The following is a 23,982-nucleotide window of genomic DNA, read 5'->3' as shown; positions in this document are numbered from 1 at the left end:
ATCCTTGTAGCTATACCTTCGAAATATGTAAAAATAATTTATAGTGGATTTGTTGAATCATGATTATTGCAAGATTTTTCAGAATCAAGTCTACAGTTCGAGCATACGTAAAATATGCACTTTTCTTTCGCAGTATGACGAACTAACTTGAATCAGGGAAATATGACGAAACATAAGGGAAACCTTTTAGTATATTTTAACGAATTAATATGAGGTTAGTAGTTGTTGGTTGGTTAAAGTTGAATATTTCGATTGACCCTGGAATCCGATTGGCTGATCATGCGACGCTGCTTCGACTACTCGAGTAAGGACGCGGCTTAATTCTCTTGCACAGCCATAGAGATCTAAAAAACATAATTACTGATTTGACTCGCGTAGCAGCATGACACGAACTTGTAGGATAGACAATCGAAAAGGCAGTGTGAACCTGACAAAACAGAAAGCGGGTCGTGCGTGTGCAAAGGGAGAATAATAGATAATTTCATTCATCCGCAAGTCTTATGATATCTGATAATCAGACTTTGAGTGTAGTTTAATTATTTGGTGAACGATATACCGTCTATTCGGAAATGGCAGGTGCGATGCTGTTCGAACGTGCCCAAGCAGTATCTATGACGAACAGGAGTGAGGGAATTTCGCTCCTCAACGAGATTGTCTCAGACCCGAGTATCGGGATCGCCGAAGATGACGAGGACAATATTAGAGTGAAGGAACAAGGCATCCTTCACCTGGGTGAACTTTACAAAAAGGAGGGCAAGGCCAAGGAATTGGCAGACCTGATTAAAGCCACCCGACCCTTCCTCAGCCTCATCAGCAAGGCAAAGGCAGCTAAGCTAGTTCGGTCTCTGGTAGATTTTTTCCTCGACTTGGAAGCTGGTATTGGTATCGAGGTATGCGTCAGTTCTCAAATTCGAAGCGCCTGAACTTTTCAGTTTCCCAATTTGTCCCAAACCCAGCACGATAAATTTTCATTTTTTCAGGTACAATTATGCAAAGAGTGTATAGAATGGGCAAAAGAAGAGCGGAGAACGTTTTTGAGGCAATCTCTAGAGGCACGACTAGTAGCGCTTTATTTCGACACCGGGATGTTCGGCGAAGCCCTTCAACTTGGTTCAGCCCTTCTTAAAGAGCTGAAAAAACTTGACGACAAACAGCTTCTTGTCGAGGTCCAACTGCTCGAAAGTAAAACCTATCATGCACTTAGTAATCTGGCTAAAGCCAGGGCAGCGTTAACAAGTGCGAGAACAACCGCAAATGCCATCTATTGTCCGCCAAAAATGCAAGCCGCTTTAGACCTACAGTCTGGGATATTGCACGCTGCTGATGAGCGAGATTTCAAGACTGCCTACTCATACTTTTACGAAGCTTTTGAAGGGTATAAATAGTTTTTGTATTCACATATATTCAATTCGTGCTAACTTCGGTGCCCAAGAAGCATTGGGTCCATTAAAGCTTGAAACAACACAAAACGATAGAGTTGATTCATTGAGTATCTCAAGTAGCTATTTGAAAAACATTGCGGTAAACAAAGAAATTTTTTATGTAAAACAGAGACTGTTGAATAAGATTTTCCTTGTTTGCCTTCATTATTTTCTAGTTCTTTGTTTGCTTGCAGAGAACAAAATGTAGATGTATAATTATTTAATTTCAGATATGACAGTGTTGAGTGTCCCAAAGCTTTGACAGCCCTAAAATACATGCTTTTGTCAAAAATAATGTTACGCACCCCAGAAGATGTTCAATCAATAATGTCCGGTAAACTGGCCGTTAAATATGCCGGTCGTGATCTTGACGCTATGCGAGCTGTTGCCGAAGCTAGCCATCGACGATCATTGGCAGAGTTTCAGATTGCTGTTAAAGACTACAAACAACAACTTGAGGAAGATGTTATTGTCAGAGCGCACTTAGGATCCCTCTACGATGCTATGCTTGAACAAAATCTTTGTCGTCTTGTCGAGCCCTACTCACGTGTGCAGGTTAATGTCGATGTTTTATTAATCAAACCATTTCTTATCACGACTAATTAATAAATTTATTCATTTAAATAGGTGGGTCACATAGCTTCGTGTATATCACTGCCATTGGCTCAAGTAGAAAAGAAACTGTCACAAATGATATTGGACAAGAAATTGAGAGGCGTGTTGGATCAAGGAGAAGGTGTCTTGATCGTTTTTGAAGATACGCCAAGAGACAAAACGTACGAGATTGCTCTGGACACGCTACATAGCATGGGCAAAGTAGTCGATACTTTGTACCAGAAAGCTAAGAAACTCACCTAGCCCTATTTATTAAAAATTTGTATAAGCAAAATCTATTAATATTACCATTATTATAATTGCTACTACCGATTACTACGATTAATGATTAGATGCTGTCGTTAAATATTAAACGAATTAACTCCATTCACCTACTGATTACTAATTCGAGTTTGGTCTAGACGATCATGTTTCAACTCACGAAAGCGAAAGAAAAACAATTTTTTTTCTCAAATTATTCTCAATAGGTATGATTTGCACTTCGAATGTTGCTAGGCACGTACGAATCGACATACAAAATACGTTATTGAGTTTAATACTTGCTTCCCATGTACTTTTGGTGTCATTTGCATTTTTATAACCATCGAAATTGAACAACATAACGGTGAATTTACTCAAATTGTATTACAACCACCTCACAGACAAAACAATACAAAACATCATCCCTGAGAAAGAAAGTATATATCTCTAATCCTGTTTTTATTGAAGCGATATGAATATATCGATTCAACCAAGTGTTACCCCCGAATAAAACAGTCGTTGATTATCGCGAAAACAGACAACTACATCAGCAACATCTTGACTTTCATCATTAAAATCGATAGTTGGAAAAAAACAATTTTGGTAATAAATTATGATCGTTTCAACTGAATGAATCCAATCCGTTGCCGGTAAACTAGCTCATCGTTTGAGATTTGATTTACAAAGTCGACTAATTATGGTGATTTGTTGGTACTTACGTACTCAATATAGAATACATACGACACATTATTATATCTACAAAACGTGAAGAACTGATGGTTTCTTAATAAATGAATAATAAAAAACCAATTCGACGTGACCTATTTGAAAGAGGAAAATGCGTCACCTCTTTTATTGCTGATGATTTTCTTTTATTTTTCAACCCTAGAAATATTTTCACCATTTTGCAGAGAATTCATTTTAATGAATTTATGCGTATTAAAATTGAATGAACAGGAGTTAATTGTTCCGTACAATTGCTGCGGTCAAATTTTGTATTGACGATTTACAAATACGACCCGTCAATTTCCGCTGTACGTAAGTACGACTATTTTGAATTAATTTCGATTGATACTATTTGTACGCATGCATTGCATACCGCTAAATTGAAGAATGAAATTAAAATGATGGGGAAAAACGAAATAATAAAAACAAGAATGTAAAAATAAATGTAAGATGTATTTCAATGCAACATCGTGTGTTTAATGAGAAACTGTAGAAACAGATCAAGAAAACTATTTGCAAGGACTGAAGAAAAGATAAGTGATGCAGTTTCATTTGGTTATTTTGATATATTCTTCACGATTCCTCAGTCACCGTTTGACGGAAGAATAACGAAAATTTGATTCGAATACCGGGAAGCATAAGAATGTAGAGGATCGTGTTTCCGGTTTAAATTCCGTTCCGTCGTCTATCTAACCGATTCCATATCCTTTTCACACCCGACGCCGCATCTGCCGCGGATTCCACCATTTTACATCCATCGAGTATCTCGTGCACACAGAAAGATATTTCGACGAGGAAGCGCGTCATTTGCAATAATTAACAATTAAGTTTCTATACTTCTACATACTAGAAGTACCGAAGTTTAACATATCTACTTGGTAAGCGTCATTTCCACTCACGATTTATGTCTGTTGATAGAAAAAAAACTTTATACATATTCCATGAAATTTGTTTACAGCGAAAGAAAAAAATTTCGCATTCACTACCTCGCTAGATAACGCCAGTGTGTGTATGCGTAAGAAAAACTATCGATTTTCCTGTATATGCGTATAAGGAGTGATATTACTATCAATTTTATCGGCAAAAAAAAATTACCCGGTTTTCGATGTTGATTAACGTTCGGATGTAATAAATGCTGACATCCCATCCGCCTTTACGCGTACCAGGCTAAATTTTGTTTTTTTCCGCTCAGCCGACAAAATCCTATCGAATTCCTTCCGTTCAAACGACCCAACGACAAGCTACAGTTTCGTCGAAGTAACTCTACATCGGTATCTCTGTATCGTTGTGTAACATTTATACTATTTTATCCGTAGACTCTTTCGGGTCATCGTCGGTAAGCTGTAATCATGAGTTACGGATACAACAAATATAGGTTAGTAATATTCTAAATACGAAAACAAACAGAAAAAGAAAGGAAAAAATTAATTTCACACCTCGTCCATGAGGTATAATCAATATAATCAATCCACTTCAACACCATTCATTACACATATCTAACAATAAATGAGGCGTAACAGCATCAATGGATTCATGCTTAAACCTTGACAAAAACTATTCTCTTTCGACTCTGATCAAGACTTTTAACATCGAAAAGCATCACAATCATAATAATAACCGTACTGGGTGAGAGGAAAAGTATTAGAGAATGGAAAAGAGAACAATGAACCTTCCAAAGGAAAAATTAAAGCCGCGCATAAATTTATCTTATCTACCATTTATCCCGATAGTTCAAGCATGAGCTCAAGAGGAAGAGGCTTCAGTTCGCGCGGCGGTAGTTCGTATCGAGGACGTGGGGGTGGAGGAGATTGGGGCGGAGGTTCAACGACAGGGATGGGAAGCAGAGGAGGTGGAGGCTATTCCACATCCAGAGGAAGATTCAATTACTCCACTCCAAGTTATGATTCAAGATCAAAATATGCCTCTGGTTAGTAAACTAGACATCACTAAATGACGAAGATGTTTCGTACTATTTCATTATGTTTAATACGTTCTTTTATTACTTGTCAAAGGTGGAGGATCTGAGCGATACTCAAGCCGGGGAGGAAGAGGCGATAATTCTAACAGCTACAAGCGAAGCAGTCGTGTAAGTGCTTCTAGATTACATTAAGGAAACTGCTATGTTTGGTTTCTTGATTATTGGATTCATTTAGATTTCAAGTATTGCCAATTGATGTTGGTAAATAGATTCGAATCTATTTAGATCGGATTGCATATCCACTGTTGTGAATGACTACTTTCTTTCGTCTCGGGAATTGGCATTGCGAGGCAATACCTGTAATTTGTGTTTTGCACATCCATTAAAATTCTCACATATCAGTGTTCTTACATTACAGCTTAAAAAGTATGAAAGTTTGTCAATTGATGCAATTGCTTCTCAATAGGACTCTTATTCTGGCAGAGATGAACATAGATCGTCGAGCGAATCCAATCGTAAAAGACTGAGGACTGATTCGTATCAGGTATGTAAATTTTATTGCATTATGTAACATTTTGGGAAGATATACCAAACGTTGATAGAGATTTGTCAAATCATGTGGTTCGAGTGCACTTTCTACCGTCAGTTTTACATGACATATTTGAAAACAGTTTTGGATAATACTCGTTTATTCTACACTCGCAGGAATTGAAGATGCAATTATTTTTATCATTCATCTGTCGAGATTTTGATGTAGCATTAAAATGATTTAGACTGACTGTGGAAATATGAAGAAAATATTTCCTAATGCTTGGTTGACAAGGCTTCAGATAATTCGTGAAATGCAAACAAAATTTCATTATAAACATGACGGACTAAACCGAAGAGGTAACGACAAGATGGCAAAACAGGGTGTACAGCAATCTGAAATTTCAAGAGCTCTTAAAATGACTTCAAAATCATTGATTGCTCAAATGGCATCCAGATATATTAGAATTTGACATTACCGAGTGTGATATTCATTTCTTTCAGCTTCGACAATTTTCGTTAATGTATATGACGGGTTCTTGTTTTGATAAAACCAAAATAACAGCATTAGTATAAATTTATTTTAATTGGATTTTCAAATGATTTACTTACTATACAATTTAGCCATTCCAGACAATAATACTTGTAAAAGCTGGATGTATTTATCCCATATAAATTTTGTTGAACACCCTGTAGGTATGAAAATCAGACAAAGTTTTAGTAACTTGTAGTGATAGATTCCATTACAAAATTCATTAATTGTAATTATAATATAAATGATACTGAGTGCACTCAGCCATTAGTCAGGCGATGAATGCTGACCAAAGACTTATTAGTACTGGTGCTTTCCTTTCAAGCGACGAGCCAACCGCTGCTCGAATGTGAATTGTTTTTGTGTTGGGAGATTGCTCGCAGAATGCGGCAAATCAACAAAAGTTAAATGATGCTATATGTCTACATGAACAACTTACGAATCACGGTACCCTCTAATCTACGACTGCAATGCATTGAGAGCTGAATTGCCTAGCAGCAGTCATGTTATTATCCACATGAATAGATACCTGTAAAAATAAACAGTTTCAAATAACGCCAATTGTATCGTAGATTGTTGATGCCATAAGACGATACCATGGCATCGAAAAGTGTCAGCTGGAATTGATCGGCAAGGTATAACAAAAAATCACTTAGTCAATATCAAGCAATATGCTGCAGACATCAATGCGTAATGGATCCTACAGGAAATTGATTAAACGTCGATAAATAACGAATCTATTCTGAATGAGTATCATTTTTTAAAATTATATATCAAATTCTTATACAAATATATATCGCTCACCTTTCAATTTTACATTTAAATCTTTTCTTCCTACAAGCTGCAAATGCTAAATTTTCTAAATCGAAGCAAAAATCCATCTGTGGACGATTTCCTTATCAGTGATATGAATACTATTCTGACTAATAATTATAAAACTGAAATTTTTTATTCAGCAATGACTTCATTTTCCAATGATTACAAGGAGCTGCATTATCATTACGTGACAAACTTAACACTGCATACAATTCCCATATCACTGCAATAAAATTGGAAGGTGAGAGAGAGAAAAATAAATTGAATTCCTGTTGAATAGTTACTAATTTCAGTAGTCATGATACTGTGATACTCTCAGGGACAGATATCGTATTGATCATTGAAAACTGGTACCCAGAGATGGGAATCATTGCGATTGATGTGGGATGGTAAGATTTATCACAGCTACTCGTCTGTCAGGGCAAAAAAAAAAAAAGATGGAACAATCCTTTGCCATATTTTCATCAAAGGTCAAAGGATGATGAGGTGTAAACAGAAGTTAACATGAAAATATCGGATTTAAATATGGTTAATATGGAAAGATTGGCATTGTCATAATAATATAACTAAAGGAGAGAAGCCAATATACAACCATGTCTGCTGAAAAAAATAGCTAAAAAGATTTTATGAACTAATACCGATACAGTAAAATGGAGAATAGAAAAAAAAACAGTGATAGGAGAGAGGACAAAGAAAAGTGGCAGAGGCAGTGGAGCACAATTGAATTTCGTTTGGCAGGGAGGTGGTAGCGGTGGGAGTTCGCAGAGGTACTCATCGTCATACGGTGGCTCGTCTGCTGCACCAACTTACGATGACAACAAGAGATCGTCATCGTCAAGTGTATACGAGGATGGGGGCAAGAGGCCAAGTGATCGAGCCTCGACGTATCATCGATCTGAAGAGCGTCATTCAGCCTCGCGTGGGTATGCACCTCCGCCACCCTCTCGAAAGAGCCAGATGCCGCCCCCTTCAGCGCCGCGATACAGTACCCCGAGTCGTGGTCGAATATCACACCAATCCGGTGGATACAGGGGACGCATTTCGACCCGAGGAGGTAGGGGCTTTCATCGTATCAGCTCTAGATCTGATGCAATTTTGGCTCGCAAGCGAACTCTGCAGTCTCTTGATTATCGTCGCAAGCTGATGGCATCAAGGTCTCGAGACTACATTCAACGAGTCCGCATGACGTCGACAAAGATACGCAGGAGGTAACTTAACTAACTAGCCAAATCATTTATCGACCGATCTACGTCCTTCCTAGAAAAAGCACCTTATGGTCGATGATCCGAGATGACGATCGACAATGATATATAGATGTAATAGACTGTAGAAAGCAAAAAAAAAAAAATTGATGCAGGAACGAAATGAAATAGAATTCCTACTGAGAGATGAATTAATTTTAATTTCGTTATAAAAACGAATTTGACAACAAAATTAATCAAATGACTTGAGTACATCTATGCAACGTTCAACTAGCTAGATCAACTTACCATTGAAATGTGATAGCTCATTTTTCACGAAAAAAACAAAACCCAAAATAATATAACGACAACTCTTTTTCTTTCATCAACGATGTTTAACGAAAATAAAAGTTTGTTAGTACATACAATTGAAGACTTAGAACGAGCGTCATTATTACGAAATTATATTTTACCTCGGATTCGATTCTGTGACGATATGCTCTCAAACGAACGCGTGCTGTGTGATGCCGTATTAAGTTCAAAACATGTACAAAAGAAGATGGAAAAATACTTACGATTAATAATATGATACGATAATAAAGGCCTTGATTTGGAGAAAACGAAAGAGCATAAGCATAAGATCGCGATGTTAGCTGTCCCGCAACAGCAAAGAATAAATTTTGATTATTGAGCATGAGAAAGATGACGAGAAAAAAACGTTAACAAAAAAGAGTAATTTAAATGACAATGAAAAATTGCTGTGCCATTAGTAGCGGTACTACTAGGGTTTCCGGAGGTAAAAAGGATTCTTCGGTGGGCTCCAGTGTTAAGGACAAGGACAGAGAGATGGCCAAAGCTATCAATGCCGCATTCTCAGACGATGACGATGATGATGACGACAAGAGCAACTGGGACGACGATGAAAAGGTAAAGTAAAAATGTGCCAAAAATGATGATAAGTGAATTGAGTGGATCGTTACCAAACTTTTGACAAATCATCAGTTTCATTTTTGACATGAAAATTTGTACACAGAATCCGGAACATGATGAAGATGAGGAAGAAGAGGCAGAGGAAAAGAAGAAAAAAGAAGAGAAGAGAAAAAAGGAGAAACTGGACCGAGAAAGAGAGAGACCAAACACCGAAGATGAGGAGGATAAAGAAGAAGAAGAGGAAAAGGAGGATGATGATGATGGAAAGCATCAGGTAACTTACTTGCAATAAAATAATAAACTTAGATAACCTGAATATGTTTATGATAAGTTGACGATTTGTATACCCCTCACTTTGAGAGTTCGCTATACTGACTTTACAACAGCCCAAACAAATTAGCGGTGCAGTGATCTTAAATCTGACCCAAACGTTCTAATTAATGAAGTATTGTCCACTGAAATATAGCAGGAAGAACAAGACGAAGTAGAGGATGATGAGGGTGATGAGGAAGACAAGGAAGGTCATGGACGAGGGGTTGCCACAGACGAACCTGTTCGACGTGCAGACGGAAGGCGGTTCATCAAGTTAAACTGTCCACATTGTGCTCATCGCAGCATAACTTTCAAGGAATATTCTCTCCATCTCTACTCCGGGCGCCATAATGCGGCCATGCGACGCGTTGCTGCTCGACATAAGGCCGCACTAGCTCGAATGCGTGTTATCCAGCGACAGGAACAACGGCGTGTAGAAGCGAGGGACGCGCAACGCGGAACTTTGCCTTCGAGGACGATGTTCTGTCCGATTTGTAAACTGAATTATCGATCGCTGAAGGCGGTGCATCAGTTGTCAGATTCTCATCGTCAAATGAAGAGTTTTCTAACACCGTTTTGCCGCGTTTGCAGGATCCAGTTCCGATCACCTATGCTTTACGAAAGTCACGTTTGCACCCTCGACCACATCAAGGTACGATATTCATGTGCTTAAAGATCATGTCTAAATTGGTAATTTCGCCAATATACAATAATAATATCTCTAATATCTGAGTAAATCCGTAAAACTCCGTCTGGTTAAATGGAGTAATGATTCCTAATTCACAACGGTCTGTTATCAATTTCAGAGAAAGAGTGTTCTAGACGAAAGAATTGGTAATGGAGGTGTGGATGCTGCCGAGGGAGAAGGAGAGTCCAGTGGTCCTGATGACGATGATAAGGAAGTCAACTTGGACAACTTCATGACATTAGATTCAGTCGGAGACGTAGATGGTGAGATTCGATTGCATGATCAAATACATAGCTAACTTTGATCAGAGTTTTCATTTTCTATTAATATACATTTGAAACAGCTGAAGAAAACGAAGAAGCTGCGGAAAAAAAGAAAAAAGAAAAACCAGAGGGCGAAGCAGTCGGAGATGGTGAAAAGAAACCCAAGAACAAGCAGATGATTAAAGTTGGAGCTGAATACATAAAGCGAGTCGAAGTGCAATTTTGTGAATTATGCAAAGTTTACTTGCCACGAAGCGACAACGGAGAGCAAGCTGTTGCGCTTCATTGCTCCACGCGAAGTCACTTAAAGCGGTACACCTCAAAGATTTAATTACCATTTTCCCACACGTATAAATACATAGATTCATACATATTATATTCATATATAGTTATACATCTGCACAAGTTGATATAGATTTATTTCAACTAGTCAGAATGAGAGGGTGAGTTGTTAAAAATGTTGTTGAACGAATAAAATCAATTAGGCTTGTGCCTGAATAATGACTATTTGATTATAATGCAAAATGGAAGGGAAAAATTTCAGTATTTCTTTAACATAGAAACGATTTTAACAATCAATACATGAATAACCACAGCTGTGTACACATAGTTTATTTTATTGCTATTTAAAAAATTGGAAATCCGCTTCGGTTTGTAAAGTACTGTCAAGTGATTATTGGTATAGTTTTGTTGAAAATTATGTAATGAGATCTTCTAATTTAAAAAAAAAATCTATTTAACAGTAGCATGAAAGCTAAGCGGAGGGTGGTCAATTCTTCAAGATCGTTTGAATTGACTCCTAATTTATGTGCAAATCTCATGAAATATTATCGAATTTCTATCTGAATCAGACTGAAAATTATTGAGTATACCATTTTAGGTATACAATCTCATGCAGAAAAATTTGACAATATCTTTATATAAATGTGCGTAATTATGTTCAGGTACGTTCGTGATAATGACGACAAAGCATTACGACGTCAGGCGGAACGGATTCATCTACAAACTTCCTCTTCTGTCAATGTGAGTTTAACTTCAAACACGTCGACATCTACTGAAGGCGTTAAAAGTGAAACTGCAAATAATGCTACGGCACCTTCGGCTACCGGTGCAAATGCCGTATCTCCGGGTAATGCGATAAATGCCGACGGAGCTAAACCTGATCACAGAGGATCTGCTGACATGGAAAAAACCGCTAAAGTAGTTGACAAAGATGTGGCGGGTGAAGAGGACGACGACGATGAATACCAAGGGGACAGCACAGACAAGATTTGGGACGACGTTGACAAAGATTTAGGTGACATTTTGCAAGAAGTTGAACCCGGGACGAAATCAAGTGACGACGAAGATTCGCGATACGACCGTTTCCGTAATTCCGAAAAAAAATTACACAGTAAGGAGAAAGAACGGGAAAGGGAAGCTAATGAAAAAGAGGGAGACGAGAAAGAAATAATAACGGCTAAAAAGTCCGAAACAAAGGTAAAACTCGAAAAGGTAGAAAAATAAGTGAAAGTAAATTTTGACGAGCGATGTGTCAGTGTAGCTAATAAATGCTAGAATGGGTATAAACGAAATTTTGTATGTATATCCAGTGAAATATCTATATTAATATGTTACTAGTTCGGCTACTCCATAAGACATGTATAAGATGTAAGTTGGTGGGAAAAATTGTGCCGTGTTTGATCATAAACGATTGTTCTTAAGAGCGACAGAAGGAAGTATCTGGTTAAAGACAGGAGTAAGGCACATCGAAAAAAATACTGAGGGTTAAATCATTGATTGCTCAAAAGAACCTAAATGGTGTTAGCCTTCGATAGTAATCGGGCGTGAATCCAGTTTCTGATCTTTGGAGGTATACAAGGTTTGTAAGTTATGCTGCAAGCATCGCGAATTTCTCCTTTCTAGGTGTTTCGTTTAAGTTTAAGTCTTCTAAAGTGCGTGTCTTCGGTTCAACCAACTGTCCTTGGGTAGAAAATTACTGTTATGTAGCGAAAGTACTGAACCGTCTTTTTATGTAAATTAAGTCGATATAATTCATTCTACTGTTGGTTAAAATTACAATGATGAAAAAAAATATGTGAATCTACGATGAATCATTTAGTACATACATTAATTGTAATCAATAAAATATCTATAACTATATCAGCACTACCTTCGTTATTCATTTTATACCCATCTTTTACCTTATCACCTTACGATAATTACAGCTCAGATCGTTGTAATATCTGCAATAACGAAACATCTGTACGACTTGGAAATTATTATCTCAAATTGCAAATGAAGAAAGCTGTGTATGTAACAATAGAAATGCAACTACATGAAGAAATGTCCTTAGAACTGCGCAGTATCAAGTCCACGCACATTCACGCGGTCAAATTTTAAAGACACTTATTGGATTCTTGAGGATGAAAGTCATAATGGTAATATAACATTGCGTTGATATAAAGATTCTATTTCTCATTTGGGTGATCTGAAATTTAGTGAACGGTAATAAAGCAAAGCTTACATATATTTTTCAAAATCATACTAAAGGTTAAGAATCGTGAATTTTTTTCATCTTACTGTCAAATTTGGTCGCGTTAACTTTATCAACGGTATCCTATGGATTTCTAGATTCCACCAACGTACAGTAAAAACATTTGTATGAGAATTTAGTTTCATAAACTTTGTAAAGCTGGAGAAAATTTTCAAAGAAAAATTAGGTGACCTATTTTCAGACATGGAAGATCAATCAGATTTTTAATTACGTACGTACATTATCCGTCTCAAAGACAGTGATGTGATATAAAAATTTCCAATACATTTGTAAGTACCCTCATTGTATTCATACCAGTAGATAATTCAGAAAAGCAATTTGGTAATTGAATTGTTTTAAAAATTATCCGATCATCGTGGAGAAGAAAGGAAGGAGAAAGCCAAGTAAGTAATAAAATTAATATGCCTTATGAGCGATAAAAGCTTACCTAGACAGCGTCTAACGCCTGTAGATAGTTTGCCCACTTTGCTTCGCCGTATTTCGGGTGCGACGGGTCTCTTCTGAGTCGCACTTTTTTTTATGCTGATACCTGACAATTAGTTTCACTCTTTCTCATTTATAATTTCATAAACCAAAAGATTATATTTGGATTAGATTGGGAATCGTTTTCAAATTGTCATAGTATGTGAAAAGTTGTGTAAGCTACAGAAATCTTCGTCGACAATTGCAAACCTAATTTAGTGTCGCTGGTTTATAGGTATATCCATGTGTTTATTATTACAGTTCTTCACTTCATATTATTACTTGCCTGGTAACACTGGAATCGTTTTGGATTTGGCTGAATTCGGCACTGGATCGAAATATGGTCATTATACTTCGGTATATTATACCTGTTTTTGATTTATTCGAGAAACTTTCGTCACTGCACTACCCGAAAAATAAATAACGAAAGATCACAAGGGTTAATCTATAGTTAACCAAGTGAATATTCAAATAATTATCGAATTAGACACAGCGCAAAACCCATCGAGTCGAGAAACCGACCAAACGCGTTCGAACTCGTCGACGATCCAAAGATTACTGTCTGATCACGGGTGAGCAGTCGATAGACAAGGCTGAAGTTAGTGCCGTTAACGTAACGAAACGTCATGAAGTAACTGCGTTAATCCCACCACGCACCGAGTTACAAACATAAACTACGATATTTGCGACTACTTTGCAATTTTCGTTTATTGTGGTTTGTACACAACAACCACCAACAATTTACAAGCAATCCACCGAAGTTCGAACAATTGACAAGATGACGCCCCGATCGTATGTCGGTTGTTTACATCTAAGAAGCCAGCGTAAGCCATCGAAAAAAGACAGATAGAGTGACCAAGTGAATGGTAAATGATAAACATGTAGAAATAAAAAATTTCAGATAAATTCTGAATTGTGCAAAGATAGGAAATAAATAAGAATCAAATAAATTTCTATCCATTCTTCGTTATTAAACCTGCGCAACAAGTTTCATGACCTAATTAATTTTAATCGACTGATACCTTGGGTTTTTGACTATTTACACTTATAATTATCTCCACAGTGGGGGGATTGCTATGTAGGTTGTTTAGGCTAGTATATACTCAATATCACACCGTGACAATGTAGTTACGAAAGTTTTTTTTTTTTTTTTTGTAAGCATTTCGAACTAATAGACTTGAAGTTTGTACTACCCAAATCGCGTTAAATCGAAAGCGGAAGTATTGTATAGGGATCTGCTGTTCACCGAACGTTGAATATGAACACGGCGGCAACACGAAGGCTGGTGGATATGAATATGATAAATGAAAAAACCGTTAGTAGTGCAAACAGGAACTAGCGATCAAGCAACTTCTGAATTCGAATATTGGAAAGAATATATTTCTTCAATCCAAAGTCAAATAATTTCGACGTTACGAGAATATGGGGGAAATTACATTCATTCCAGTATTGTGTTGACTAAAGTAGTTCTCTTTTGACGGTGAGCTATTCGCGATACACATTGAACTTCCTTTCCACGAGGAGCCCTCCAAAATGCAGAAGGTACTTTGGCGTCACCGAATCGAGTTAATATTTATCTTGCGAAAATTCGAGCGTTCAGTGACCGTGTTTCAATAAATAATATTTCTCTTTTACAGACAAAGAAAGAGCCCATCCATTCCGTGCAGGTCTTCGGCCGCAAGGTAAGCCTCAACGACATTTTACACACATTTCACCGTCTCACATGCTCGAAAAAATGGCGTCCGCGTTTGCTTAGTCGGCTTTTTGACATTAAAAAACTCGTAAAAATTCCTCCGCCCATCCGTAATCTTCAATTTATTGTCCTCAGAAAAGCGCTACCGCTGTTGCTTATTGCAAACGCGGTCGTGGAAACCTCAGAGTCAATGGACGTCCCTTGGAGATGGTCGAACCACGAGTGCTCCAGTACAAACTTCAGGAGCCAATTCTACTTCTCGGCAAGGTAAGGTTTCGTTTCATTTGAACAACTGTCTATATTCCATCATCGCTCATTTCCATTTTATGAGCGTTATGTTTTTCGAGTACAACAAAGTTGAATTTTGCTAACCGATCAATTTATCTACGTAATCCTAACCTCAAGAATAACCTCATCGCCGCAAATATACGAGTTTCTAGCACCTGTATTAGAACAGTGATGTTTACTTATTCCGAAAATGATTTTCTGAATGAAATGAAATAAGAATGCTGAGACTTCTAAAATTAAGCCAAGTATTGCTATTGTTAACGCACCCAGTAACAGATTGATCATAGAAATTATACTTTTTTTCTTAGGAGAAATTCTCAGCCGTCGACATTAGAGTGAGGGTTAATGGAGGTGGACATGTCGCCCAGATCTATGCCATTCGTCAGGCAATCTCTAAGGCTTTAGTCTCATACTACCAAAAGTGTAAGTATTGATTATGCATTATTATGAATTGTACCCTTTCTATACTGTATGCTCTGAATAGCATATGTTCATATAATTATATAAATTGTGAAACAACATTCATTTTACTATACGGTGTCAAAAAAAATCTTACATTAAAGCTTTGATTTATGTAATAATTATTGCACCTCTCTTCTGAAGAATCTGACAACTATTTTCTAAGCAAAATGATATATTCTTTCTGTTACAGATGTTGATGAAGCGAGCAAAAAGGAGATCAAAGACATGCTTATTCAATACGACAGAACTCTGCTTGTTGCGGATCCAAGACGCTGTGAGCCGAAGAAGTTTGGTGGACCGGGAGCTCGAGCCCGCTACCAGAAGTCTTACCGTTAAGCACATTTATCACTGTATATGTCATTTTATATTCTATCTATGAAAGACCGAAATAAATGGTGTGTACAAACATAATGAATAGTTGCCAGAGTTTTCATTTCACTCGATAACTAGTTCCATCATGTTACTCGAATTTAGGTCACCCTGGTTAATTTTTTTTTTCATTCTTGCTCCTACAATGAAAAATTTTATTCATTGATTCCTATTCAATCAATTTGACGCAAAAGCACTAGGAAAAAACGTAGTATTCAGCCCCAGAACAAAATACTTTCGTAAATTTGAACTTGGGGTTTCAAAATTTACGAAAAAATATCTTTATTTTTTATATATGTAGCTAAAGACAATTAGTTTCCCAGAGCAAATACTTTCAAAATAAATTACACTGCTTGAGTTTATTGTTAGCACGATATTCGGTGAAATTTTAGTTCTTACCAATCTGAGGTGCGCCTCTCTGTCATTGACGTGTCATGTTAGTCATGTATTGCGCGTGTGTATGCAGAGTTATGCATATGTATTGCAGGCTTACAATAGAGCTGCTCAATGGCCATACGTCTCATCGTTGCTGGGAGACCGTAGACGTTCGGAAATGTGCCAAACATTTCCAAAATTTTCGACACATCAAATTTACGAGTAAATACAAATATGAAGACTCGATTTAATACGTTTGATCTCGTGTGCTCTGTCACAGAGCTGCAAAGGTGGGTAAATTTCAGTGAAATTTAGAGCAGCTTAGGTTCTATTGAAAATAATTTTAGGTTATATCTCTGTTTTATTTATATTCCAATTACAAGTTTCTTAATCATAACGTTCTCTAAATTTCTTTGTATGTTCAGGCTCATTGGAATGCGCGTCAACCAAATTTATGACATAGACAATCGAACTTACCTCATTCGATTACAGCGTAGTGAAGAGAAAGTCGTTCTTCTTCTGGAGTCAGGAAATCGAATTCACACAACTGCTTTTGAATGGCCCAAAAATGTTGCTCCTTCTGGCTTCAGCATGAAGGTGAAATTCGATTTTTACTATGCAGTTACACATTACCATTCAAATTCCTAATATTTGTGCAATTTATACAGATGCGCAAACATCTGAAAAACAAACGTCTCGAGAGTTTGAAGCAGCTGGGAGTTGACCGTATAGTAGATTTGCAATTCGGCACAGGAGAAGCAGCATATCACGTCATTCTGGAATTGTATGATCGTGGTAATATCGTGCTTACCGATAACGAGATGAACATTTTGAACATCTTGAGGCCTCACACCGAGGGAGAGAAAGTAAGGTGTGTTATGTGATACCGCCAAGTAAACATCAAAGTTAACACTGAAGTTCATTCCTGAAAGAAGTTTCTTTTCTTATAAAATTGTAAAACTAGTATATAATCAGACGATTATAAAACACTCTTAGGTTTGCGGTGAAAGAAAAATATCCATCTGATCGTGCTCGCATGACGACTATGCCACCAATGGAGCAGATCTATGAATGCGTATTGGGTGGAAAGACTGGAGAGCCGTTGAAAAAAATTTTAAACCCACACTTAGAGTTCGGCCCTGCTATTATAGACCACGTTCTACTACAGGCAGGTTTTCCAACCAGTTGTAAAATTGGGAAAAACTTCGATGTAGCCACGGAGTTTCCAAAATTAGTTCTTGCTCTTGAGGCGGCTGACAAGATTTTTACAGAAGCTGTTAAAAGCGTAAGCAAGGGTTACATTACGCAGAAGAAGGAGGCAAGACCTTCGCAGGATGGAAAAGAGGACTACATTTTTGCAAACGTAGAATTTCATCCCCTGCTTTTCGAGCAGCACAAAGATCTCCCCTTCAAAGAATTTGAATCATTCGATCGTGCGGTAGACGAATTTTTCTCTGGTCTTGAAGGACAAAAATTGGACTTGAAAGCTTTACAGCAGGAACGGGAAGCTATGAAGAAGTTAGACAACGTTCGAAAGGACCACGATCAAAGACTCGTATCCTTAGAAAAGACACAAGAAGTAGATAAGCAGAAAGCGGAACTGATCACACGGAATCAAGTTTTAGTGGACAACGCTATTTTAGCGATTCAAAGTGCTCTGGCCAATCAGATGGCTTGGCCAGATATACAAACGCTTTTGAAGGAAGCTCAAGCCAGAGGAGATCCTGTTGCGGCTGCTATAAAGCAATTGAAATTAGAATCGAATCACATCAGTATACTGTTGAGTGATCCATATGAAAATAGTGATGCAGATGATGACGATGAACCTGAGTTAAAACCAATGATTATTGACGTTGACTTAGCTCATTCAGCATTTGGGAATGCTAGGCGATATTACGATCAAAAACGATCGGCAGCAAAGAAACAGCAAAAGACGATCGAGTCACAAGGAAAAGCCCTGAAGTCTGCAGAGAAGAAAACTAAACAAGCATTAAAAGAAGTACAAACCATACACAGTATCAATAAAGCACGAAAGGTGTACTGGTTTGAAAAGTTCTACTGGTTCATCAGCTCCGAAAATTATTTGGGTAAGTGTTGAAAATGCACAATTGATTTTCAATTAATCTATCTGGTGTTAAGGCTAACGTTTTTCCAGTAATCGGTGGCAGAGATCAACAGCAAAACGAACTAATCGTAAAACGGTACCTTCGACAGGGGGATGTTTATGTCCACGCAGATTTAACAGGGGCCAGTTCCATTGTAGTAAAAAATTCTGGGATTGGTCCAATTCCACCAAAGACTTTGGCAGAGGCAGGGACTATGGCAGTTTCATACAGGTAATACACCAGTGGAGTAGCAAGTGCTGTGCGAGAGAAAACTTGAAATAAGAGTGAGCAAAGTTTCTTTCCATTTTCAGCGTTGCGTGGGAGGCAAAAGTTGTAGCTGGTGCCTGGTGGGTAAATAGTGATCAAGTATCAAAAACGGCACCAACCGGTGAATACTTGACCACAGGATCATTCATGATACGTGGAAAAAAAAACTATTTACCACCATGTCAGCTTGTAATGGGATTGGGTTTTTTATTTCGACTTGAGGATAGTTCTATTGAACGTCATAAAGACGAAAGAAGAGTTCGAACATTTGAAGAAGATGTTACATCTGAAACAAATGCATTGTCAGATCACGAGATTGAATTGGAAAGTGATTCTAATGATGAAGGTATTTAATTGGGTATATTTACCTTGTTATAAATTTTAGTGTGATAAAATGTTGTTTACACTTGGAGGTGACAATGATAACTTTTGATGTTTCAACTTTTCTTACAGAGGAAGATACTGCAACACAGAAAACTCAACTATTGCCAATTGCAGAAAGAGAACCCGACTTAACCGAGAAATTACACGATGCCGATAAATCTATGTCGGATAAGCAAAGTGATATAATAGAAAAAGACAGTGGTAGTGATTCGGATGAAGGACCACACTTTCCTAACACACAGATAAAAATTAATCTTCCTGGTAAAACGTAAGATTCGCAACAGAAATTAATTATAATTCAATTCGAATATTTTGCCCTATCGTCATAACTTTGAGTGGAACCGAAAATTTTTAGGATTATTTATTTATTTTCTATCATTTACGTGTAATATTTTACTTGCAACAGATTGAAATCTCACTTAAACACAACAAGAGATACGAAACCTGAGAATAAGCTCCCAAAAGAAGAGAATGTGATTTACCTTGGGGACGGCAAACCCGTTGTATTAACAAATAAACAAGGAAAAGGTGGGTCGAAAGTAGAGCAAGAAAAAAAATTGCCGGAAAACGAAGACAACAAAAATGAAAAGGAATCTAAACAAAAAGATCGCGAACTACCTAAAAGAGGACAAAAAGGAAAGTTGAAAAAAATCAAAGAAAAATATAAAGATCAGGATGAAGAAGACAAAAGACGGTTGATGGAGGCATTGAAGGTAAATACATGATATTATTCTCGGCAGAGAAGTACAAAAGCTGTAACAAATTGCCACTTGACTTCCTTAATTTTGTAGCCTGCAGGGGCAGCTAAAGAAGATAAGCGGAAAAATAAAAACAAAGATCCCTCTGGACCAAAACAGCAGGGTAAAAAAAAGGGAACAGCTTTCATGCCAAAAGCACAGACAGTAAATCCTTATAACGAAGAAGATGGAGAGGAAGATGTGGGACCAGCTCTGGAAATAGACATGTTGGATCAATTGACTGGCAAGCCAGTTGCAGAAGATGAGTTACTATTTGCTGTGCCCATAGTTGCTCCATACAATACCCTTAGTAACTATAAGTACGTGAGATTCAAGTGATTCATAAAATTTTGTTTACCTTAAATGAGCAAAATATGTTTAGTAAATTGACTATATTTTTTACATAGGTACAAGGTCAAGTTAACTCCAGGAACTGGAAAAAGAGGCAAAGCTGCAAAAACTGCCGTAGCAATGTTTTTGCGAGATAGGGGAACTACACCTCGAGAAAAAGATCTATTGAAGGCAGTTAAAGATGAAGTTATGGCCAGAAACCTTCCTGGAAAGGTCAAAATTAGTGCTCCACAAATGCAAAAACTTAAGAAGTAAGAAATCATGTTTATCGACTTCATGATCATTGTACTTGAGTGTTGAATTGTGTACATACATGGTGGTTATAAAACGTGATATTCGTATCGGTTCTACAGGCTGTATATATGTGTATGTAATTCCGTTAAAAAAAAACAATATTTAATTCTAAAATTCTTCGAACAACCTTATTTCAACATTCACCTAGTACTGTTATTTCGTAGCTTATTGTACAATGCACATACTGAGCAATTAGAAAGATATAAAAAAATGATTCAAAACATTTAATCACAATCGTTATTAATACAGGTATAGTAACATCAGATAGTTGCCAATATTGAAATCACGTACATACTAGTTGATAACATCTGGAGGGCGGGAACTTTAAAATGAAAATATTCATTGGGATTAGTACGATTTGATGAAGTTTATTATAGACACAAGTTACCTCTCCTCTGCCTTGGCGTTTTACTCTTATTCACACTTTTATACTCCCCCGGTTTGATAACGTTACTACTTTTCACTGTTGGAGTATCTTTCCACGATTTTGCAGGCTTTTTGGATGATGCATTACATACGTCCTCGTCATCATCGCGAAACATATCCTCATCACTGTCGTTTTCGACCAGTGATTCATCAGATTCAATAAGTTTCTTTGGTTTTGTTATCACTTTCGGTCGCGATTTAGTTCCCTGCAGCTAAAATAATTAACCTCTAAAGGATCGGATCACAGCAAATTAAAAAATTGCAATATCGATGAAGCGGACGGCAAAAGAAATTAATACAAGCATAAACTCAATATGTAATACCTGCATTTGATCATCGGATACCGTTTCATCAGGGTCGTATTGCTTCTGTGATTTTTTTGTTGGCCGGTTCAATGTTTTCTTGCCAATATTTTTATTAACCACCTCTGAATTCTCATCTTTCTTATTTTTCTTCTTTCTTTTGATTTTTATTTCAATTTCCGTGTCCGAATCATCTGTGACCTCAACCTCCTTCAATCTTCTTTGCTTATCTTGACCTCGTTTTCCTTTCCTACTAGAGATTATCAACGACCCAAGATCACTGTCATTGAGTGTGTTTGACACAGGACTTGGACTTCTTGTCTTTTGTATTCGAGGGCTCTTCCTCAAGCCTCCAGTCTGTGGTTTTTTCACTTTTCTAGGTGTTGCCAAAACTTTCAGAACTGCACTACCAGCAGAAAATCCTAATCTATCACCTGGTTTGTAACCGATATCTTGTACTGCTCTGACAAGGATATCTTTGAATTTGGCATAGTTTGGTGACTCATTGAATTTAGTACCATTTGTCAGTTTCATGAACTCGCCAATAGATTCAGGTACAGTATGAGAAAAGCATTTTTTTAAAAACTGTGGAATGTCTTCGAAGGCTTTCTCCTTTTGTTTCTGAACATTCAATGGCTCTGTTAAATCTTTTTCCCAAGGTAGTGAACCGCATAGCCATTGTATCATGTTATATCCTAGAATTTCAAAATCACCCCGCATCGTTGGGACTAGAATTCAAAAAGATGAATAAAATTGACATAAGGAAATGAACTTCAATATGTGAAAGATAAAAATAATATCAGTAATAAGAAAATGCATATATTGCAAGTATGGTTTAGACAACTTTGTTTGCCAGCGTTCCATACTTTAAAGTCATCGTTTCTACAAAAGTACATACAAAAAGACTCTGAACAGTACAAGAAAGAGTACTTTTACATCCTGATACTACAAAGTGCTTCTTTTTGCAAACCATACTTTTGGTACAAAAAATATGGCGTGCACCATGGAGGCAATCTCTTGATGCCTAACGTATTTGTAAAATTCGTCCTCGGTTTGCATATGTGTTTGCCTACAACTTGTAGTGCAAACTTGCATTCAATGTAAAAAAATCCACTTTGCCTCCTCGATGCACAATCTACTATATATTTTACTTACTTCCCATGTGCATATCTCTGCTTGTGTACTCAATTGTACCATTATGAGTTTTCTTAGGATCAGACTTGTACTCAGACTTATTTGTATAGTGTGATGCCAACCCAAAATCTACTAGATAAATGTGGTCTGCAGACTTTAGACTTTGCAACAAATTTGCACCCTTTATGTCAGCATGCACATAAGTTTTGTTGTGCATATATTCCAATACATCAATCTGAAAGAGTGTACAAATTCCAAGTTGTGAATGAGAGTGTAGGTTTAAGCGAAATAATTTGATAAATAAGAAATTTCAAAAAAAATTATAGCAGAGAAGACTACTTTACTAATAGAGATAATGTGCAAAAATTTTCTTACGATTTGCAAGGCAATATTATACACTGTGTGTTCTGGAAATTTACGATTATTTTCCAAGAATAAGTCCCATAAGTTTTTTCCAAATCGTTCCATTACCACAAATCTGTACTTTGTGTTATGGCACTCGTGACTACCAGAACCAATATAGCTTGGCATTCCAAGGAATGGAAGTTTCTGTTCTTTCTTCCATGATTCGACTAAGGCACACAAAGTAAAGTTTGAACTTTGAGAATTGCCCAATACTTTTCTGAAGGCTGTCAGTTTGAGCATCGCAGTACATTTCTCTGACTAAATATAATAATTCAATGCAATATTAAACGTGATTATACTGTCATCAAATCTTTTTAATTTATACCAGATTAATGGCAAATACGAAACTTCAGAAATCTGAACATTAATCAAGATTGATAATAACACTTCATTTTGTATTAGTTTCTATGAAAAGTAGCTGAGATTTCTTTGATAACTAGAGTCAGTTATTACTTTGACCTCTAAATTCATCAAATTTGTATTATTTATTAAGTTATGTATTCATAATTACAAATTGATAGACATTAGCAACATTTAAAAAAGTGACATGATTTGATCAAATACATACTGTCGGTTGGCTTAGCATTACGCATGTAAAAATGCATCTCCACAAACAGCGGCCCATTTTCGTGAGGTTCCTAAATAAAGAGATGCATACGTTAGGACGGTACGAGCATCAAAAAGTATCAGTTGATAATTAGAGGCACTTACTATCTTGACGACGTATGGGTAAGTCTTAGATTTTCCATCGGTGTAGGAAGCAGCTGTAATGAAGATTGCGTGCTTCTATAACATCATTATTTTCTACCATAAAATGGAAATCGCGAAAGTAATGAACTCGATTTTGCGTGTTAACAGTAAATACCTGAGTAAATCTCCCCGAAACCACCGACACCGATAGAAGGTCCGATTATCCATCGTTTCTTAGCCATATCTGTTAAAATTTCTCCATTAGGGATAGGATCGGGCAATTTGTAACCATTAGCACCCTTCTTCTTCGGTGCCTTTTTCGCGCCTTTGCCGGACATTTTCGAGGTTAGCACGTTTCCCGATAAATCAGCAAACAAAAACTGTTACTTACAGCGAAAACTTTGGATGAATTTCACTCCGGATTTATACAATAGTAAAAAATAGTTGAAACAAATAGATAAGAAGTAATTAAGCAACAAATTATTACGCTATAAGGCAGAAACTTAACCTTCAACTACTTTTCGAAAATACA

The 23,982-nt window shown here is 37.0% G+C and overlaps 5 protein-coding genes across 7 annotated transcripts; 4 read left to right on the top strand and 1 right to left on the bottom strand.

The window, feature by feature from the left end:
• Positions 1 to 218: 218 nt before the first annotated feature.
• LOC124404577 (nuclear export mediator factor NEMF homolog) lies at positions 219 to 20,827 on the top strand. 2 transcript variants are annotated; one of them, XM_046878830.1, is made up of 11 exons: positions 219 to 228; positions 16,517 to 16,645; positions 16,781 to 16,952; positions 17,024 to 17,226; positions 17,352 to 18,442; positions 18,511 to 18,691; positions 18,772 to 19,073; positions 19,226 to 19,379; positions 19,518 to 19,824; positions 19,903 to 20,168; positions 20,256 to 20,827. In XM_046878830.1, exons 2-11 carry the CDS (start codon positions 16,590 to 16,592, stop codon positions 20,452 to 20,454), a joined length of 2,931 nt encoding a protein of 976 aa, XP_046734786.1. In that variant the 5' UTR covers positions 219 to 228; positions 16,517 to 16,589; the 3' UTR covers positions 20,455 to 20,827. The 2 variants fall into 2 exon arrangements, with proteins under 2 accessions (XP_046734786.1, XP_046734785.1); XM_046878829.1 differs by having other exon boundaries at positions 19,181 to 19,379.
• LOC124404580 (26S proteasome non-ATPase regulatory subunit 11) lies at positions 373 to 3,086 on the top strand. 2 transcript variants are annotated; one of them, XM_046878835.1, is made up of 5 exons: positions 373 to 469; positions 577 to 890; positions 981 to 1,375; positions 1,652 to 1,976; positions 2,049 to 3,086. In XM_046878835.1, exons 2-5 carry the CDS (start codon positions 582 to 584, stop codon positions 2,277 to 2,279), a joined length of 1,260 nt encoding a protein of 419 aa, XP_046734791.1. In that variant the 5' UTR covers positions 373 to 469; positions 577 to 581; the 3' UTR covers positions 2,280 to 3,086. The 2 variants fall into 2 exon arrangements, with proteins under 2 accessions (XP_046734791.1, XP_046734790.1); XM_046878834.1 differs by having other exon boundaries at positions 413 to 890.
• Positions 3,725 to 11,701, top strand: LOC124404578 (DEK domain-containing chromatin-associated protein 2). The gene is made up of 12 exons (XM_046878832.1): positions 3,725 to 3,880; positions 4,319 to 4,377; positions 4,733 to 4,929; positions 5,015 to 5,088; positions 5,387 to 5,464; positions 7,535 to 8,004; positions 8,748 to 8,904; positions 9,011 to 9,181; positions 9,374 to 9,871; positions 10,026 to 10,170; positions 10,251 to 10,482; positions 11,115 to 11,701. Exons 2-12 carry the CDS (start codon positions 4,352 to 4,354, stop codon positions 11,674 to 11,676), a joined length of 2,610 nt encoding a protein of 869 aa, XP_046734788.1. The 5' UTR covers positions 3,725 to 3,880; positions 4,319 to 4,351; the 3' UTR covers positions 11,677 to 11,701.
• On the top strand, positions 14,693 to 16,017 carry LOC124404581 (40S ribosomal protein S16). The gene is made up of 5 exons (XM_046878836.1): positions 14,693 to 14,710; positions 14,806 to 14,850; positions 14,997 to 15,128; positions 15,458 to 15,572; positions 15,802 to 16,017. The coding sequence occupies exons 1-5, from the start codon at positions 14,702 to 14,704 to the stop codon at positions 15,945 to 15,947; spliced, it is 447 nt and encodes a 148-aa protein (XP_046734792.1). The 5' UTR covers positions 14,693 to 14,701; the 3' UTR covers positions 15,948 to 16,017.
• LOC124404579 (serine/threonine-protein kinase VRK1-like) lies at positions 20,787 to 23,919 on the bottom strand. The gene is made up of 7 exons (XM_046878833.1): positions 23,626 to 23,919; positions 23,472 to 23,524; positions 23,329 to 23,398; positions 22,731 to 22,927; positions 22,377 to 22,590; positions 21,243 to 21,949; positions 20,787 to 21,131 (listed from the first exon to the last, which is right to left on the bottom strand). The coding sequence occupies exons 1-7, from the start codon at positions 23,786 to 23,788 to the stop codon at positions 20,865 to 20,867; spliced, it is 1,671 nt and encodes a 556-aa protein (XP_046734789.1). The 5' UTR covers positions 23,789 to 23,919; the 3' UTR covers positions 20,787 to 20,864.
• Positions 23,920 to 23,982: the final 63 nt, after the last annotated feature.

This window comes from Diprion similis, chromosome 3, assembly GCF_021155765.1.
Source record: "Diprion similis isolate iyDipSimi1 chromosome 3, iyDipSimi1.1, whole genome shotgun sequence".
NCBI lineage: Eukaryota > Metazoa > Arthropoda > Insecta > Hymenoptera > Diprionidae > Diprion > Diprion similis.
The sequence above is the reverse complement of the archived record's forward strand: the minus strand, read 5'-3'. Positions and strand labels throughout refer to the sequence as shown.

Bases quoted from the DNA above. Each gene is read 5' to 3' on its own strand.
- LOC124404577 (XM_046878829.1), top strand. From the start codon at position 16,590: ATGAAGACTCGATTTAATACGTTTGATCTCGTGTGCTCTGTCACAGAG. The intron at 16,646-16,780 runs GTGGGTAAATTT...TTGTATGTTCAG, and splicing joins TCTGTCACAGAGCTGCAAAG to GCTCATTGGAATGCGCGTCA. The intron at 19,825-19,902 runs GTAAATACATGA...TTAATTTTGTAG, and splicing joins GGTTGATGGAGGCATTGAAG to CCTGCAGGGGCAGCTAAAGA.
- LOC124404579 (XM_046878833.1), bottom strand. From the start codon at position 23,788: ATGTCCGGCAAAGGCGCGAAAAAGGCACCGAAGAAGAAGGGTGCTAAT. The intron at 22,928-23,328 runs GTATGTATTTGA...TGTGTGCCTTAG, and splicing joins TAATGCTAAGCCAACCGACA to TCGAATCATGGAAGAAAGAA. The intron at 22,591-22,730 runs GTAAGAAAATTT...ACACTCTTTCAG, and splicing joins ATAATATTGCCTTGCAAATC to ATTGATGTATTGGAATATAT.
- LOC124404581 (XM_046878836.1), top strand. The intron at 14,851-14,996 runs GTAAGCCTCAAC...TATTGTCCTCAG, and splicing joins TGCAGGTCTTCGGCCGCAAG to AAAAGCGCTACCGCTGTTGC. The intron at 15,129-15,457 runs GTAAGGTTTCGT...TTTTTTTCTTAG, and splicing joins CAATTCTACTTCTCGGCAAG to GAGAAATTCTCAGCCGTCGA.
- LOC124404580 (XM_046878834.1), top strand. From the start codon at position 570: ATGGCAGGTGCGATGCTGTTCGAACGTGCCCAAGCAGTATCTATGACG. The intron at 1,376-1,651 runs GTATAAATAGTT...ATTTAATTTCAG, and splicing joins TTTTACGAAGCTTTTGAAGG to ATATGACAGTGTTGAGTGTC. The intron at 1,977-2,048 runs GTTAATGTCGAT...TCATTTAAATAG, and splicing joins AGCCCTACTCACGTGTGCAG to GTGGGTCACATAGCTTCGTG.
- LOC124404578 (XM_046878832.1), top strand. From the start codon at position 4,352: ATGAGTTACGGATACAACAAATATAG. The intron at 4,930-5,014 runs GTTAGTAAACTA...TACTTGTCAAAG, and splicing joins AAGATCAAAATATGCCTCTG to GTGGAGGATCTGAGCGATAC. The intron at 8,005-8,747 runs GTAACTTAACTA...CTGTGCCATTAG, and splicing joins TCGACAAAGATACGCAGGAG to TAGCGGTACTACTAGGGTTT.